At 39.8% G+C, this 16,483-nt stretch overlaps 1 protein-coding gene across 1 annotated transcript in view; it reads right to left on the bottom strand.

The window, feature by feature from the left end:
- Positions 1 to 16,483, bottom strand: part of LOC124259025 (arf-GAP with SH3 domain, ANK repeat and PH domain-containing protein 2-like) — a 96,998-nt gene that overhangs the window by 5,619 nt on the left and 74,896 nt on the right. The window contains 17 exon segments of the mRNA XM_046693101.1: positions 2,038 to 2,091; positions 3,117 to 3,282; positions 6,011 to 6,046; positions 6,963 to 7,010; positions 7,415 to 7,483; positions 7,659 to 7,845; positions 8,539 to 8,630; positions 10,027 to 10,207; positions 10,522 to 10,610; positions 11,341 to 11,474; positions 12,155 to 12,188; positions 12,190 to 12,325; positions 12,707 to 12,755; positions 13,133 to 13,184; positions 13,714 to 13,761; positions 14,284 to 14,463; positions 15,865 to 15,897. Of these exon segments, the coding sequence (XP_046549057.1) occupies positions 2,038 to 2,091; positions 3,117 to 3,282; positions 6,011 to 6,046; positions 6,963 to 7,010; positions 7,415 to 7,483; positions 7,659 to 7,845; positions 8,539 to 8,630; positions 10,027 to 10,207; positions 10,522 to 10,610; positions 11,341 to 11,474; positions 12,155 to 12,188; positions 12,190 to 12,325; positions 12,707 to 12,755; positions 13,133 to 13,184; positions 13,714 to 13,761; positions 14,284 to 14,463; positions 15,865 to 15,897 (1,588 nt within the window).

Here is a 16,483-nt window from a genome sequence, read left to right as displayed (position 1 = left end):
CAAGAAGACAGGCACAAAACAAGATATTTGCATATTTTCATAAAACATAACTTGTACATAGAAAACAAATAAAACACAAAAATTCAAAATTTAGCATAACCGCATACAAGACAATCTCTACAAAGAAACTGAAACAAGGCTGAACCAACTTAGGGCAGACTCTCACTGATACTGGCTCAGTCTTCCTTCGGCTAAGATACATATTTCAGGTTAACTTTGTGATAATTGGGACCAAAAGCTGGGTTGTGATTTATTATGATATATTGTGGAATATTGATATGCTGTCTATATTCACATATAGATTTGATAATATTCAAGTGAGAGTGAGGATGGTGTGTTATGCTCCTTTCAGCAATATCCCAGCAATATTCCAGTATTTTCTCTGGGAGGGAATGGACTTCTTATATTGTATGCATGTTTGTAATTGAGCCAGGTAATTCCATGTCATGAGGGAACACCCAATCAAAAAGACCACAACCAACGGATATAGGAAAACACATGATAAGAATCAGGTTTGGACAGTCATGAACACTAAGGACAGTAGACAGCAGAGCGTATAACTAAACAGAACCAAGAACCACATTAACTTGGCAGAACTAAAATAGTCAAATGAAAACAAACATATCACAGCCACCATGTTCACTTGTGTGAAACCAAACAGTTAAAGATACAAACAAACTCTTCATAATAACACATCATTAAAGCCATATCTTCTTAGAGGAACGAAAACAGTTCCCGATACAGACGAACACATCATTACAAACACATCCACTTGGAAGAACAAAACAATTGTTGACAGACAAACATCATTACACAGTATCCACTCATTAGAATGAAGACAGTTCTCGATACACACGAACACATCACCACAACCGTATCCACTCAGTAGAACAAACACAGTTCTAGATACAAACAAACATATCATTTAATCCGTATCCGTTCAGAAGAATGAAAATGGTTCAGGAAACAAAACTTCACAACATCCATATTCGAATGGTTGCCTAGCAACTCGAATGCCGGGAGTGACTAGCATGCAGGTAGAGTGTTAGCGAGTACTTACCATGGAACCGGAACACTTCTGGCAGCCATAATAGAAAGGTTAGTATAGTGATAAGTGGACGGCAGATGTTGGTAACAACACATCATGACCTAGCTGGGACTGACAACACCCATCTATACAACCTGTTAATGTCTAGATCATCCACATGATGCACATAGATAATATCCTGCCTGCTTTAAAGAGAAGCTCTGTCATGCAACAACAACATGACACTGGAGTCATGCAACCACAGCAACAACCTAGTTCAGTGTGATCCAGCGATGGCAAAGGTGTTCAGCAGCTGCTGTCTTGAAACAATCACAGATCTAAGGTCTGGAGAGTTGACCACAAAATCCATATAATGTATAGCTTTCCTTTAAGGACTGATTTGACCACCTCGTGATTATCCAAGTGAATCAGTTACAACATACATAGTCATCATACAAACATGCGCTTTCTGTACTAAACACCACAAAAGAAGGAGCAGGATTATTGGTGAACGATGTCAGTGCAATGGCTTGACCACGGGCTCAAATTGCCGGTAGGAGAATTCTCTAAGGAAAGTGTACACAACATAAAGGCATTGTGACTAAACGTATGTTAATACATCATGGCATGATATGGGGAAAATGGATGTTAAGGATCACAGGACGGTTCATGCTCAGCTGGGGTGTGACAATGCTGTGTCGCTACCAGATCATGCCTTATGGTTTTCAGGCAATCACAGCAACGTTTGTGCAATGACTCTTCAGTAACAAAATCATTAACATTCAAAACAATCAGGAGAATTGTAAATTTGCATTTTTACAAACTTGAATTTAATATTTCCTTTCAGATCATGCCTAACACTGAAAGCTTCTTCTAACAAGATGCTTCAAAATCAGACAAAAAGTGGTGAAGTATACATGGAGCATGGCAGGTCAAGGTCATGCCTTGTCAATACAGGTCAAGGTCATGCCTAGGTCAGTAAGGGTCAAGGTCATGCCTAGATCACTTACCTGACTTGACCTTGTTGTTATTGTGGCGATATTTACTAGGCATAGTGATATACTCTACAATAAATAGAGAGTAAGCAATGTTTCTGTGCCTTACAATACAGGGACAACAATTCAACGCATGTATATATATATACCAACTGCAGAAGGGAATATAAGATTATAGTAACTGCAGTGTAATATATGTAGATATAACATCAGCAGTTGGGAATACAATGGGATAGTAACTGTAGTATAACGTATGTCGATATACCAACATCGCATGGGAACAAGAGGTGATATCTAAAACACTGATAACAACATGATGACTAAAACTACTTTGGTTGACACAAAGGATGATGGACAAGTATTGCTGCACAACAGTTACATGCGATTCTATAAGATCACATTGCTGAATTCCAAGACAAGGCATTCTTTCGGGCACGAGCCATGTGCTTATGCCTGATGTACAGATGTCTCTGCATTGAACTAAACATGTTCCAGTTATGTTAATTTCTGAAACAACTTCTCAACTGAATTGTTTGAGTAAGGCCTCAAGCTATGTTTAGTAGTATCCCAGCAATATGCCTTTGAAGGAAACCAACAACTTGAATGACATACAGCAAAATCTTGTGAATCAGAAAACTGGTCACACAACAACTATTTTCAATCCCCTTAGTCGGTTTAAATACCACATTGTACAGGTTTTCAGTTTCATGATAGATTGTAGTCAGCTACCAAGTTAGTGAAACCCAGCAGAACGAATTTGACATTGACAGACATACATTTACAAATGGGGTAAATGTAGGATTCAAAGTCAATCAGCAGATCCTTGCAAAGCCAAGGGACACAATTTGTGGTTCCACAAATGAATGAGACACCAATTAGCTTATGCGCAACAAACAATAATGTGTAAATGTTGCGAGTGTTTTCTCTTCTACATGACATCCCAGAGACAGGAGTAAGTATTCTGCTGTTGACTTACTCCTGAAGGTGATAAAAAAAAAATAGGGCCAACAACGGCAGGGGCTTTACACATAAACTGGTCATACAGTTTCCTATAACTGAAGGCATATAGACATGTAGATGTAGGCCAGACTCACTCTTTGGTTTGTTGACAGCCGGTGGTGGCGGAGGAGGCAACTTGCCGCTCTCAGAGTCTAACCGGTCTCGAGATGAGTGGCCATCTTTGCTTCCAAACAGTCCTGTGTCTGGAAGGACAATAAGACTAGGCGGCCTTGACCTTGGTTTCTGCTTGTCCGGTGTTCCCTGAAAGAGTGAGGTACTTAATTCCATTAGAAAACCAATGTGGACACCAATCTTTGAATGCAGCTCACATTCAGTGTTATTTGGCATAATGTGAGTTACCAGTGAAAATACAAGCCATCTACTTCCATTTACAAAATGTCACAGTGAAGCCTTGAATATCTATCTCATAAATCAGTGAGTCGACAGTGTTCCAACAACATCGTGGTGGTTTACAAATACATATTTCTGGAGCAGATACACCAGTGGCAGACAGCAGGGTCGGGCCACAATACACAATCAGACAGGCAGCAACTGCAGAACTATGAATGTCTTAAGATTCTGGAAAGTACAATAAGTTATGTTTAGATAACAAACTGTGTTTTTGTCCCAGTCAGTTGCTGTATGTTTTAGTCGAAATGTATATACAATGAACTGAAATTAGTGGTCCTTTAATTTGGTCATAGCCATAGTTTACTGTACGAGAGTTATGATCACCTTGTTTACAGGGCCCTGTCTATACACTGTAACCACTCAATGCCACCTGTCTCACGGAGAACCTATTCTGGGTTCATAAATCAGCTCATCCTTATGCTGCTGTATGGTGTCATGTTAGGTGTTCGGGACAAAAAAAGATTTCTGGAATAACCCCACGGTGCAAGAAGAGAATAGCTATAATCATCCTGTAAGTTTGCTTGTGTGGTAACTCTCTCTAAACTCAGCAATATTCCAGCTATATGATGTCAGTCTGTCAATAATCTGCACACTTGTCACACCTGTGTCAATATGAGTAAGTGAGTTTAGTTTTACGCCGCACTCAGCAATATTCCAGCTATATGGCGGCGGTCTGTAAATAATCAAGTCTGGACCAGACAATCCAGTGATCAACAGCATGAGCATCGACCTATGCAAATGGGAACATATGACATGTATCAACCAAGTCAGGGAGCATGACCACAGAATCCTGTTAGTTGCCTCTTACGACAAGCATGGGTTACTGAAGATCAATATTCTAACCTGGGCCTTCATGGGTCGTGTCAATATGAAACATAACAAACTGTCAACAATGTGTGTGGTAAGGTTATACAGTGACAAGAGATGCTGTCAACAAATTACATGACCTATGAGACAAACATGGCAGTGAGATGAACTGCAGTAGACATGAAGAGTAACAGCACATGACAGGAGAGCTTGCCCAAACAAACATGTGCATCAATGTCTGACATTGACAGTTGCCGATACGGGGTGTGCCAGGACTTGCACACACATACAGGTGAATTATATAGGATGGAGCAGACAATCCAGTGATACATATTATCAGTAAATCTGACAAACTGATCCATTCAGTCACCTTTTGTGACTTGCAAGCTTCCTAGGCACCAAGCTGGCCAGAACACTATATGCCTGTACACACACAGTTTGCTGTTTGAAATGTATGCAGTAGAACCAACCAAAATTACTGTAAAGCAATACAAAAATAACTTGTGCAATACGAAAAACACAACACCACAAATTGAGCAGATGAACTTGAATATAAGTAGATGATTTCATGCTGTGCTGACGGCTGATAGAGGGCATGTTGCAGCAACAGTCACTGGTGGACGGGTATCCATCTTGTTGACCAGTCAGTACCAGTTCTAACCAGTGCAAGAACACCACACAGTCATGAGTTTGTGATGATACAAACATCAGCAGATCATGTCAGGGTCAAGTGAAACCACTGTCCAAATGGGAGTGAAAGGATGGGGGGTGATGTGTGAGTTGGGGTGGGTGGACTGAAAGGTTGATGAGGTATGGGAGATTTGATAGGAAGCATAAGGGAAGGTGGATGTGGGTGGACAGATGGGAGAGGAGGGTGGATGGGAATGAGTGGCTGGATGGGCGTGGGTGAGTGGATGGTAGGTAGATAAGAGTGAGATGGAAGTGGGTGGGTAGATAGGAGCGTGAGGGTAGATGGCAGTGGGAGGGTAGATAGGAGCGTGAGGGTAGATGGGTGTGAGATGGGAGTAGGTGGGTAGATGGGCATTGGTGAGTGGATGGTAGGTAGATAAGAGGGGGGAGTGGGTGGGTAGATAGGAGTTCGTTGGTGGATGGGAGTGAGTGGGAAGATGGGAGAAGGTGGGTAGATTGTAGTGGGAGGATAGATTGTGGTGGATTGGAAGACTGGAGAGGGGGTAGACAGGAAAAGTAAGATATTTTGGATTAGGAGAGTTCAGAAGTGGAGGGTAGATGAACCAGGAGGGTGGATGGGGAGAGAAATCTGAAAGGGGAGATGGGGTGAATGAACAATAATCAGGATGGGGAGTGCAGCAATGGATGAGGAAGGAGAGGACGGATGGACTATTGGGTGGAAAGGTCAGTTGGGGTCAGTAACCTGGGTAGATTGAGGGTGGGGACTAAAACTCCCCCTTACTAACACATTGAACTGACAACACTTCTCTAAGTCACCGTCTGCTGCATCAGACACAACAGGTACATTCTTCCCAGTGTCTGGCCCTCTTCAAGAATGTGCACACTTGCGTAACAGATACTGCAGATTATTTCTATGTGCAGTGATAGACATATCCAAGAAGAAACATGCATACAAAGTGGTCCCTGTAAACAACACAACTTGTAACAACAATGTCTGAATAATAAACAAAACAAAACAAAATGCCAAGACTGATAGCATCCCAAACTGTACCATGTAAACATTCCACAATCTCCAACAATTTCAACACAAAACAGTAAAACAGCTTCCCATTCAGCTTACCAGAATATAATGAGAATTACTCTGTATTGAGCTTTTCTGAAACGTCAAGTTCATTGTTGATGGAGGCTTTGTTAAAATTCAATCACAAGTCATTGTACATTCAATTTAAATTCCAAAACCTAATTTTTTTAGCATCCAAAGTATCAGACTGAATATCAGCTTCTATTGCTGTCAAAGTTTTAGCAGACTAAAATATCAAATTCCTTGGTCTCAAACTACAAATCAGAAAAAAACTATTGAGACCGTACACGTCCAACAGGTACAAGTAAAACATCTGGCAATTTGATAAAACATCTGGAATGTTCAGAATCAATGTACTAAACTACAAGGGTAAAATATATGTCAGATCTGGATCTCACAGAATTAATTTCAGTTGCTACAACATTCACAATAAAACTGTAACAAAATCTAGAAACCTTTAACAGACTGACCACCCTGCACAGAGTGTATCATCTTCTAGAGTGTAAGGTATGTGCCAAAGAAGCAGGGCTAACATTTAACATTATCAAAGTCAAATGAGATGAAGAATTATTCACCAATATCAATTGTGATTTCTTGTAATGAAAACCCTTAGTAATATTTAACCATCAATTAAGGGCAACTAAACCTAAAAAGAACAGACTCCCCTGAAACCATTTTGTACATATTGGTACCAAGGACTTTATTATTTCAGGGGGCATTTTGTACTCTTCTTGTTCCAAGAATACACAACTATAGAGTTTCATCAGTTACTCATTAAAACAATTGCTTTTACTAAACATTCACTAAAATCAAATTCTTCTTCCTCTGAGAAAATATAATTATAACTTTTTTGTCCACATGGAAAGAATTAGCAAATAAGAATGTTTTAATCACATTCATAATAATCAACATTATTTCCCTTATAATATTTTGATGAAGGGAGACATTAATGTAAGACTGACTTCAAGGTGAATCTTTGCCAGCTACTTACATCCAAGTCATCATCACTGTAGTCCCCATAGTCATACAGCCGCTCCTCCTGCAAGCAAACACAGGCTGTCATTAGGCTGATAAAGGTAAAGTATTAGGCTGATAAAGGTCAAGTCTTTCATAACCGTAAAAAGATACCACTTGTACAGGTGTTTCAGTAATATCACTGACTGTCTGCCTTAGTGAGGGAGTGTGAACAGTCTTAGGCCATTATTAGCAATATATGGTTGAACAAGTGAAATTACTGCTTACTAGAAAGTATACTTTACTCCACTTTTAGCAATATTCCAGCATCACAGTAGTGGACAAAAATGGATCCATGAGTGGTATCAAACCCAGGCCTTTGATGTGAATGAAGTGATGTTAGCACTACACCTATCTAAAAGTCAATGATTGTTTTCTAGTATGGTTGTTGACAAATAAAGTAAATTAGGAATAATATCTTAGCCTCACATTCATTAGGTCCCAGTCCACATTGACATAAAGAAATTGGTCCTTTTTGGCTGTCAGGGCTGACTTCAGCTGCAAAACAAGACTCACAATTATCAACAACAACTAAATGTAACCTGTATACTGCTTTGTAAATACATAATGAACAACTACAGTTAGGCCAAAAATGACAATATTAAAAGATTTCATTCCATGAAACATGTATTTGACTTGTTTTACACTTTATAAACACATCTTATCTCCCTACCAGTTCAGCACAGTGGTGGTTGTTGTGTTCCTTAGCTAGGTCCATCGCTGTTTTGCCAGATTTGTTCTCAATATTAGCAAGGTCTGGTCGAGTCCTCAGCAGAAGCTTGAGACATTCTGTTCTGTCAAGTTCAGCACAGAGATGCAGAGCTGTGTTTCCCCCACGAGTCCGCTTCTCCAGAGAGCCTCTGTCAAACAAGGAGTGGTCAACATTTACAGGTATTCTCAAACCAGAGCGTCTCCGTCAAACAAGGAGCAGTCGTCATTTACAGTTATTCTCAAACCAGAGCGCCTCTGTCAAACAAGGAGCAGTTGACATTTACAGTTATTCTCAAACCAGAGCACCTCTGTCAAACAAGGAGCTGTTGACATTTACAGATATTCTCAAACCAGAGCGCCTCTGTCAAACAAGGAGCAGTTGACATTTACAGTTATTCTCAAACCAGAGCGTCTCCGTCAAGCAGCTGTCACAGTTGAGCAGGAGCAGTTGACATTTACAGTTATTCTCAAACCAGAGCGTCTCTGTCAAACAAGGAGCAGTTGACATTTACAGTTATTCTCAAACCAGAGCGCCTCTGTCAAACAAGGAGCAGTTGACATTTACAGATATTCTCAAACCAGAGCGCCTCTGTCAAACAAGGAGCAGTTGACATTTACAGTTATTCTCAAACCAGAGCCTCTGTCAAACAAAACAAGGAGCAGTCGACATTTACAGTTATTCTCAAACCAGAGCGCCTCTGTCAAACAAGGAGCAGTCGACATTTACAGTTATTCTCAAACCAGAGCGCCTCCGTCAGCCTCTGCCTCTGAACTGGGGACTGGTGGGAAGGAAAGAGGAAGAATGAGAGATAGAGACACTGACTCAATACCTATACACTTACATTGCACTATTCTGTATAATGAAGTCTACAATGGGCAGGGATGATCCATCCTCCTCTATTATTGCCAGATGTAGTGCTGTCTCATCATTCTCCTGCAACACAAACATGGCCGTCACACACAAGGTCTTGACACACTGTGACTAAATCATGTCTTACAGCACAGTCGGTTACATCACAACCTTAAAGGCATGAAGGGCAGACCACACAAAACAACAATTAATGTAAGACACTTAGTGGTGGATACAAAGGGGAATGTCAGGGGAAAACAAAACAGCGGTTACATCGTGGGCCCCAGGTGTTAACTCTCATTCATTTTGATTACACAGTGCCATTTAGAAGGTGAGGTGAGGTGAAATTGGGTTTAACGTCGTGCTTGAGAATATTTCGCTCATATGACGACGTGCATGCGTGTGTATGTGTATGTGTGGCTGCTTGTACTAGCCCAGACTGAAGCTGGTTTTATAGTGCTGGCCCACTGAGATACCAAGCCGCAGTGAAGCATGAATACCCCACTCAGACACATTATACTGACTCCGAGCCGACCAATCCTTGTTGTACCCATTAATGCCGAAGCGTCAGGCAGGGACCAACAAGTACCATATTTTAACGTCTTTTGGTATGACGCGATCGGGGATCGAACCCGCGACACTTCCACTCTCCGGGCGGACGCTCTAACCACTACACCACGGAGGCGGTCCGCCATTTAGAAAGTGGTCAAATATAACATATGTCATATTTGGGATTACACTTTCTTAGTAAAGTACAGATTCTAGTACTGTTGTTGTGTTGAATCCCATCTGGGATTCGAACCCACCCCCTTAGAGTCAGGCACCTAATCGCCAGTACACAAAGTCAGCCGTCTAACCCGCTCAGCCACCATTCATGTAAACAGTCTATATTTTACTCTTCTCTGAAAAATGTACAGGGGATTTTAACACCAAGTTTGTCTGTAGAACAAACCCATCTCTAGCATACCCACAAATTGATCTCATAAACATCTTCCCACAATGTTCAGTCTAATCTCTGTGTTCCAACCACCAGTTTTTGTTCAGTATGACCTCATGCTAGCTCCTTTCCACCAAGGGGTGGTGGGGTAGCTTAGTGGTTAAAGCGTTGGCTCGTCACGCCAAAGACCCGGGTTCGATTCCCCACATGGGCACAATGTGTGAAGCCCATTTCTGGTGTCCCCCGCCGTGATATTGCTGGAATATTGCTAAAAGCAGCGTAAAACTAAACTCAGTCAGTCAGTCCTTTCCACCAAACACTCAAAACTCCCATACTTCGGCATAGACTTTTGACAATAAGAGCACTAAGATAACTTCAAGGAATGGGGCCCTTGACAGTGATTTAACACTGACCTTCAACACAAGCAACTAACATCTAAAGATGACAAATGTTTTCTTGGCCAATGAATGGATGGAAAGCAATGAGACCAGCCAGTCATTTACACATCAACACACAAACCAGTACCAACCAGACGACACTCACCATGTCTGGGAGGACAGCCATGAGATCGAGGTCTTCAGCATAGACCTGCAACAAGGCCAAGATGTCCTTGGACAAGATGGCCTGTCGCAGGTCCTGCTTCAGGTCGTCCTTGTCTGTACACGTGAGTATTGCATACCGATGGTGCTCGTACTTGGCTCGTATGAAGTCGCGTCTATCATCCCTAGAGAGACAAATCAGGTCTTCCTCAGTCAGTGATTTGACATAAAAAATAATCCTAGTGTTATTGCAATCATTATCAGTTTCCACCTCACAATATGAATTGTGAATGTTTTGCTAAACCAATCCATTAAATCAGTTCTGAAAATATGTTGTGGATTTTACATTGACTTTACATGACTTGAAAGTGTAAAAATTTACTGCTTTGTGAAACTGCCTGTCTTGCTGCATATGAATGGTGTGTATGTATGTATTATATGTATGACAAATGGTTCAAGATCATCACATCTTGATGAAACAATAACTAGTAGTACTCACATATGACTAGAAGGTTTTGGCTTTTGAGAGGGGTCAAGGGTGGCCTCCATAATATCATTGAAGTTGGAGTTTCCTACTACTCTTGCAAGCTGGAAAATAAGAATTGTTATAGTAACAGAGGTTTTTATCCCATAAAATCAAATGCCTTAGAATTGTTATGCAAGGTTTACAGATCCAAACACTTTAAAAAAGACAATGCAAAAAATGTGAGCAAGGCTCACTAATACCCAGTGACTACCAACTTCAACTGAACAGCATATATATTAATAATGATCAAATAGATTTAAAGTTATTGGTTGAACAAAGTTGACGTGGGACTCCAAAGAGTTCAAAAGATGTAATTTGTGATCATTCTTAATTAATGAGAATTATCAACAACAAAAATTTGTACTGGTTCTCTCCTATAGATATGGAGGGTGATTACAAATTTGAAAACAATCCATTCAAATGTGTTCAAATTATTGCTTGAACATAAATTCCCATTGGTTTTAAAGTTCAAAATACATAAACTGATTCAAAATCTGTTACGTCCTGGGTTAACTTGAAATGAGACTACTAGACTTGTGAAAACAACACCAAATGAACAAAGAGGTCCAAAACGGTAAGTCAAGTCAACAATTCAACAGCTTTATGAAAGTCAACTTGTTTCTTACAAGAATGTTGAGCAAACAATTGAGTGGTTATGTGCTGACTTATATACACCCATTACGACCAGCCAGCTCACACATAGTAACTGACAGATGAAAACCCTCCAAGACTGTAGTTCTATCCTGCCCCAGGCTCCCTACAGTAGTATAAAGGACTAGTATATGATCCTACCAGTAGCTGAGAGGTTCCAAGCTCATCTATGACGATGCTCTGTGTGCGGGAGACATGGACGCCCATCTGGCGGTGAATGCCACAACACTCTAGGCAGATCAACACCCCAAGGTTGGTCGACAGCCATTCCGGGTCTGAAAATGTCCGTAATTCAGTTAATAGCATAAGTACAGATGAGAGTATCCAGCAATAAGTTATCACAGAGTATAATTCTGATATACTACCTCTACTATATCATAGCCAGTACTCCTGTAATTTGACTAACATCACACTAAGACATTTAGCAGATCATGTTGCATATAGGTGAGGGGGACTCGCCATTCATTTGAGTATGGGGTACCTCAATATGGATATAAACATGGCTCATGCTGTGCCTTAACAAGATAGTGTCAGTTCCTCCCAAGAGGTAAGCAAGATGATAAACGAACAAGTTGGAGAAGTTGCCATATTCTGCGCATCTGGTTAGGTGGAGGTGTGGTAGAGTCAATATTCAGAAAATGCATTCACAAGTACATATAATAAACCTTACATATAATTAGAACAAACATATTGATAGATATATCATTGACACCCATTGGAAGCTAAATTAGTACTGATGTTAACAAAAGATATAGTTTGCATAAAATGTGGATGGGATGGCTGACAGTGGGGAGGACGTCTATGGAAAATGTACAGAAGTCTTAGTGTGAATATTTGCTATGATGCAGTAGAGTTAGGGTTTTCAAAAGAATTATGGGCTTCACACATAGCACTGACTGCTTAACTGAATGGTTAGAAAACTGTACTAAGCCTGGTACTGCTACAAGAGAGATACCTGGTGCTCCACAATCACAGCAATACTTGTTCCCCCGGAAGTCGCTTGACTCGGTCGATAATACTGTTTGTGAGCTCTCGGACATTCTGATTGAGAGACGGGGAATTGCTACTGTCCTGGAATGCCTTCAGTAAAACCTCTTCTTTCGCATTGTTTAATACTGAAATCCAGCTGAAATAATACAGAAAGAGCTGACTCAGACATTATTCTATGATCCACTGTGCTGAATAGTCGGTGACAGTTGACATGTTTGAAGTAGAGATTACTTCATCAGTACAACATCTATAACGGCTTGATAACCCAAATCCAGATTTAAAAGGTAATTTTAACATAACACTAGCACAAGCAGAAATCCGATTTGGTGTTAACTGATCAGGTGATTCGGGTTGTGTTATTACCTTTAAGATAAATCTCTAGGAGGCCAATACATTAAATTCAAATGCAGAAAACATAAAGAACCCTCAGAACACCATAAATTTCTTCTACTGATGAAAAAGCTCTTAATGCTTAATGAGATAATGCTTTTCAATCCGACAAAAAGTTTGTACATACGCCTCCATATCCTTAACATCATCTGCTTGGAAGTGATATGTGCGATTATCTGAAAGAGCAGCAGAACATAATGTATGTGATACATCATATCTACACAATGGGCCAAAGGACTGAATGTCTACCCACATGTTGAATATACTGAAAGACAGATATGAACAGCTATAGAGGGAGGAATGAAACAGTTGATAACATCCTGCATTTACAATAAATGGACAAATTAATATATGCCAGGTAAGACAATAAAGGGAGATAATCAGAGTAAATTATGCCCCTTGCACCATAAATGATATTTGTGCATATCAATGAACGTCCATGTCAGGTACTAATTGAATCTTTCCTAAACATCCTCGAAGTGATGTTTATATACACCCCAATATTTTGACACAGGTTTATTCCGACTATTCCTGAGACTTGGGTTCTACTCACTGGAAGAGGAGACGAGGTCAAAACACTTCTTCCCCGGGTCGTCATGAACAAGCTGTCAACACACAATCACAGATGCAGTACTTAAACACACAAGGCTTGAGAATACTGCATAACATTTAATTTTCAATCTCTATGAAAAACAGCCATCTGAATATGTCTGTGCAGTGATGTTCACTTGCTCACCATTACCTGTATGAACCCAGTCACGATTGCATACCCAAAGAAAACACATACCTTGCACATGAATAAAAAAATACATAATTTCAGAATTTCCACAAGTCTTAAAGTTGACAAGAGATAGACACATGAAGTGTTCTTGAACAGACACAGCAATCTTAACAATGCATGTCCAAAGGAATGTAGGTAGTAACCAAAGTGTTTAACTTAGCATCCAAAAGTTGGTAACTTCCTAACCAAACTTATGTAACTCTTTTGTCAAAGCATATATATTACCAAGGTATGATAACGAATGGAATGCTGTTCAATGCACTTGGATCGAAAAGTGTACGGAAACTGATTCCACCCTCTGAACAAAAAGCTTAAAACCAATTCTACATTTTCTAATGTCAGATGCAGCTTACCTTTACTTGGCAGGTAAGAAGATTCAACTTCACCGGATCTTTATTTTCCTGGAAATGACAAATCATTTCTTATAATTCTGACTGCAATTGATTGTTATTGAGTACATGTCATGAAATAACCAATATGTTTCAAGAAAGTGAAAAACAAAGTTTGACTATGTCAGGGTGCCTGACCACTCACACAAGTTCAGTTTCTCTTACAAGCCAGATTACTTGGGACCTATACAAACCTGTTTGCTCCTGGGCTTTAGACGTGAAACACATAGTTTCTGTTTGCATGAAATTTCGTTGGATAAATGCTGCACCCAGCAATATTTAAGTCTGGACCAGATAAACAGATGCTTATCATTATGAAGAAATGTCTCATTCAATTGGATGACAAAGACTTGATTAACAAAGTATCAAAGCCTAATGTATCCACAAACTGTCTCCAACTATCCAAACGGGGGACCTGTTCTACCCAGCAGTGATATGGCAACTCAGTGTTTTAACTCTAATGGTAGAGCAATGCATGCATATTGAATGATACACAAGCCTTATCTATCCCTCAGTCGGTATCCCCGCACTCACATCATGATGGCTGATGTACAGGAGCCCCTCCTTGATGATACAGCGGCGCTTCTGCCACACTCGACGCATGCGGCCCTCACTCTTCTTGAGCAGGTAACCGGTCTTCTCACTGCCATGTATCTTGTTTCCCTGCAGCTGGTGCAGACTGTAGCCGGGCGTGGACGAGTTGGTCGTCGACGGCTGAACAGTATATAACAGGTGGTTGATACACATTATTGTAAGGAATTACTCCAACTTGTCGCTAGTTGTATCAACCAGTGACTTCCACAGTAACACCCCAAAACAACAGTCCATAGCCAAAAGCACACAGTCAGAACAACACATGAATGGTGATATCGATAAATAGATTGTTAAACTTAATGCCCTATGCTTACTGTGAATGAAGTTGCAGTTGTATGTCAAGACTGAAATGAGGGATTTCAATGGTTATTACTGGAATACAGACATCAGTATTGTCACTGCTGAGACAATCTGACTTAATTCAACCTTTCTTGCTGTAACACATGCTCAGATACTCTCTCCCAACTGTTCAACACTCATTTTATCTTTTGAATTAATTCTTCTATTAGCATATAAAACACCTGATAGGCATTTTCAAGTGAAATTAAAAATTGTATTAATAAAAAAACCTGAACACATCAACATTAATTTTTAACTGATGGAAAGAAAGAAATTCATTAGCAAACTAAGACCTTGCAATACACAATTACTATGAAAAACAAAGATGCAAACAAATATCCTATTTCATGAAAGTTTCATTTTGTTGTTACACAGCTGTCACACTTAACACCAATAAAACAATATCAATCTTTGAATCTGATAAGAAACATGCATGTCTGTCTCCTTCCAAATTGTCATTGCGTATTTCTTTGTTGTGTAACACATCACTCAGCAATATTCCAGCTATATGACGGCAGTCTGTAAATATTCATGACCAGACAATCCAGTGACTGACATTATCGTTCTCCGCAAATGCAATACAATGACATAATCAACCATGTCAGCAAGTTTGGAGAAATATACTTCAGACAAATGATGTTCTCACAATTCAGTATGACAAGCAGAAACAAATCATGCACAATTTATTGACAGAATCTCAAAAATGAGAATGAATTATCATGCCATAAGGAAAATCTAGATTCTGACAGCAGAAAAGTGGAAGTCAAGCAAACACTACATCATGAGAAGATCTGCACTTCACTTCATTTGCACTAACACAAGAATGGCTTCTTGAATGTTGTACATACCGAAGAAAAAGATACTATACAGATTAAAGACAAAAAGTCTCACAAGCTAAGGTTGAAACAATTCACCAGTGCATCCATACATCAAATGCAAACCCACGACAAGCAAAAACTTCATTTTGTATGTTACATGTATCTTCTCACAAACTGATACCAAGTCAGTAACTCAGTCTCAGAGGTGAACATCAGCACAAAATATTATTTCTACCGAAAAATGTTTTTCTGCTATGCTCAGATGGTGACATTTTTTCCCTTTACAGTGTATAGTGAAATATCATGACTTTAGTGAATTGTTTCATCCCTAAGCGACAGAGGACAACATCCGAGCATCTTATACCCAGCCTCCTCCTGACAACCGGTGGTGAGCATGCTTGAAATACGGAAACATTTGGGTCAGTCCAACACTAGGTGTCAGTATGTTACTCGTGGAAATATTCTGCACTTGTTGCAAAGTTAGGAATCTCTATTGAAACTTGACCTGACTGAACATGTCAAACTGTGAAAGCAAATGGAACCTTAGCGATGTTCTACATGTGGCCAAAGGACTAAGGCTATGTTTAATCTATGGGTGATATGATCATGTTAGCTCTAAGACCGCTGTGGGCCCAGGTTTCAATTCAAGATCCGCTAAGTCTACAATAATGTCTAAGGGTTATGATAGACCTTTCTCTCTGTTTAGTACTACATACAGATTGTTCATAATCTTACCTCAATAACTGAGTTCTCATATATCACAGAATCAGAGTGCTGCTAAAATATACCAATTTTGGTTGTAGAATTACCAAATTGACATTTGAATTCTAGAAGTGTTCAAAACTGTCTCAAACTGTTCACTCAAGACTTTATATTTTTGTGATCTGTCAAATATCACCTCAAGATCATCAAATTTTCTCAACAAGACACTCTCTTGAGTAGCCATTCCGAACACTTTCAGCAAAAGGAATTATTATCTAACA

The sequence above is a fragment of the Haliotis rubra genome, unplaced genomic scaffold (assembly GCF_003918875.1).
Source record: "Haliotis rubra isolate DU_JTF1 unplaced genomic scaffold, ASM391887v1 Scf707, whole genome shotgun sequence".
Taxonomy (NCBI): Eukaryota; Metazoa; Mollusca; class Gastropoda; order Lepetellida; family Haliotidae; genus Haliotis; species Haliotis rubra.
This window is presented reverse-complemented; position numbering and strand designations above follow the sequence as displayed.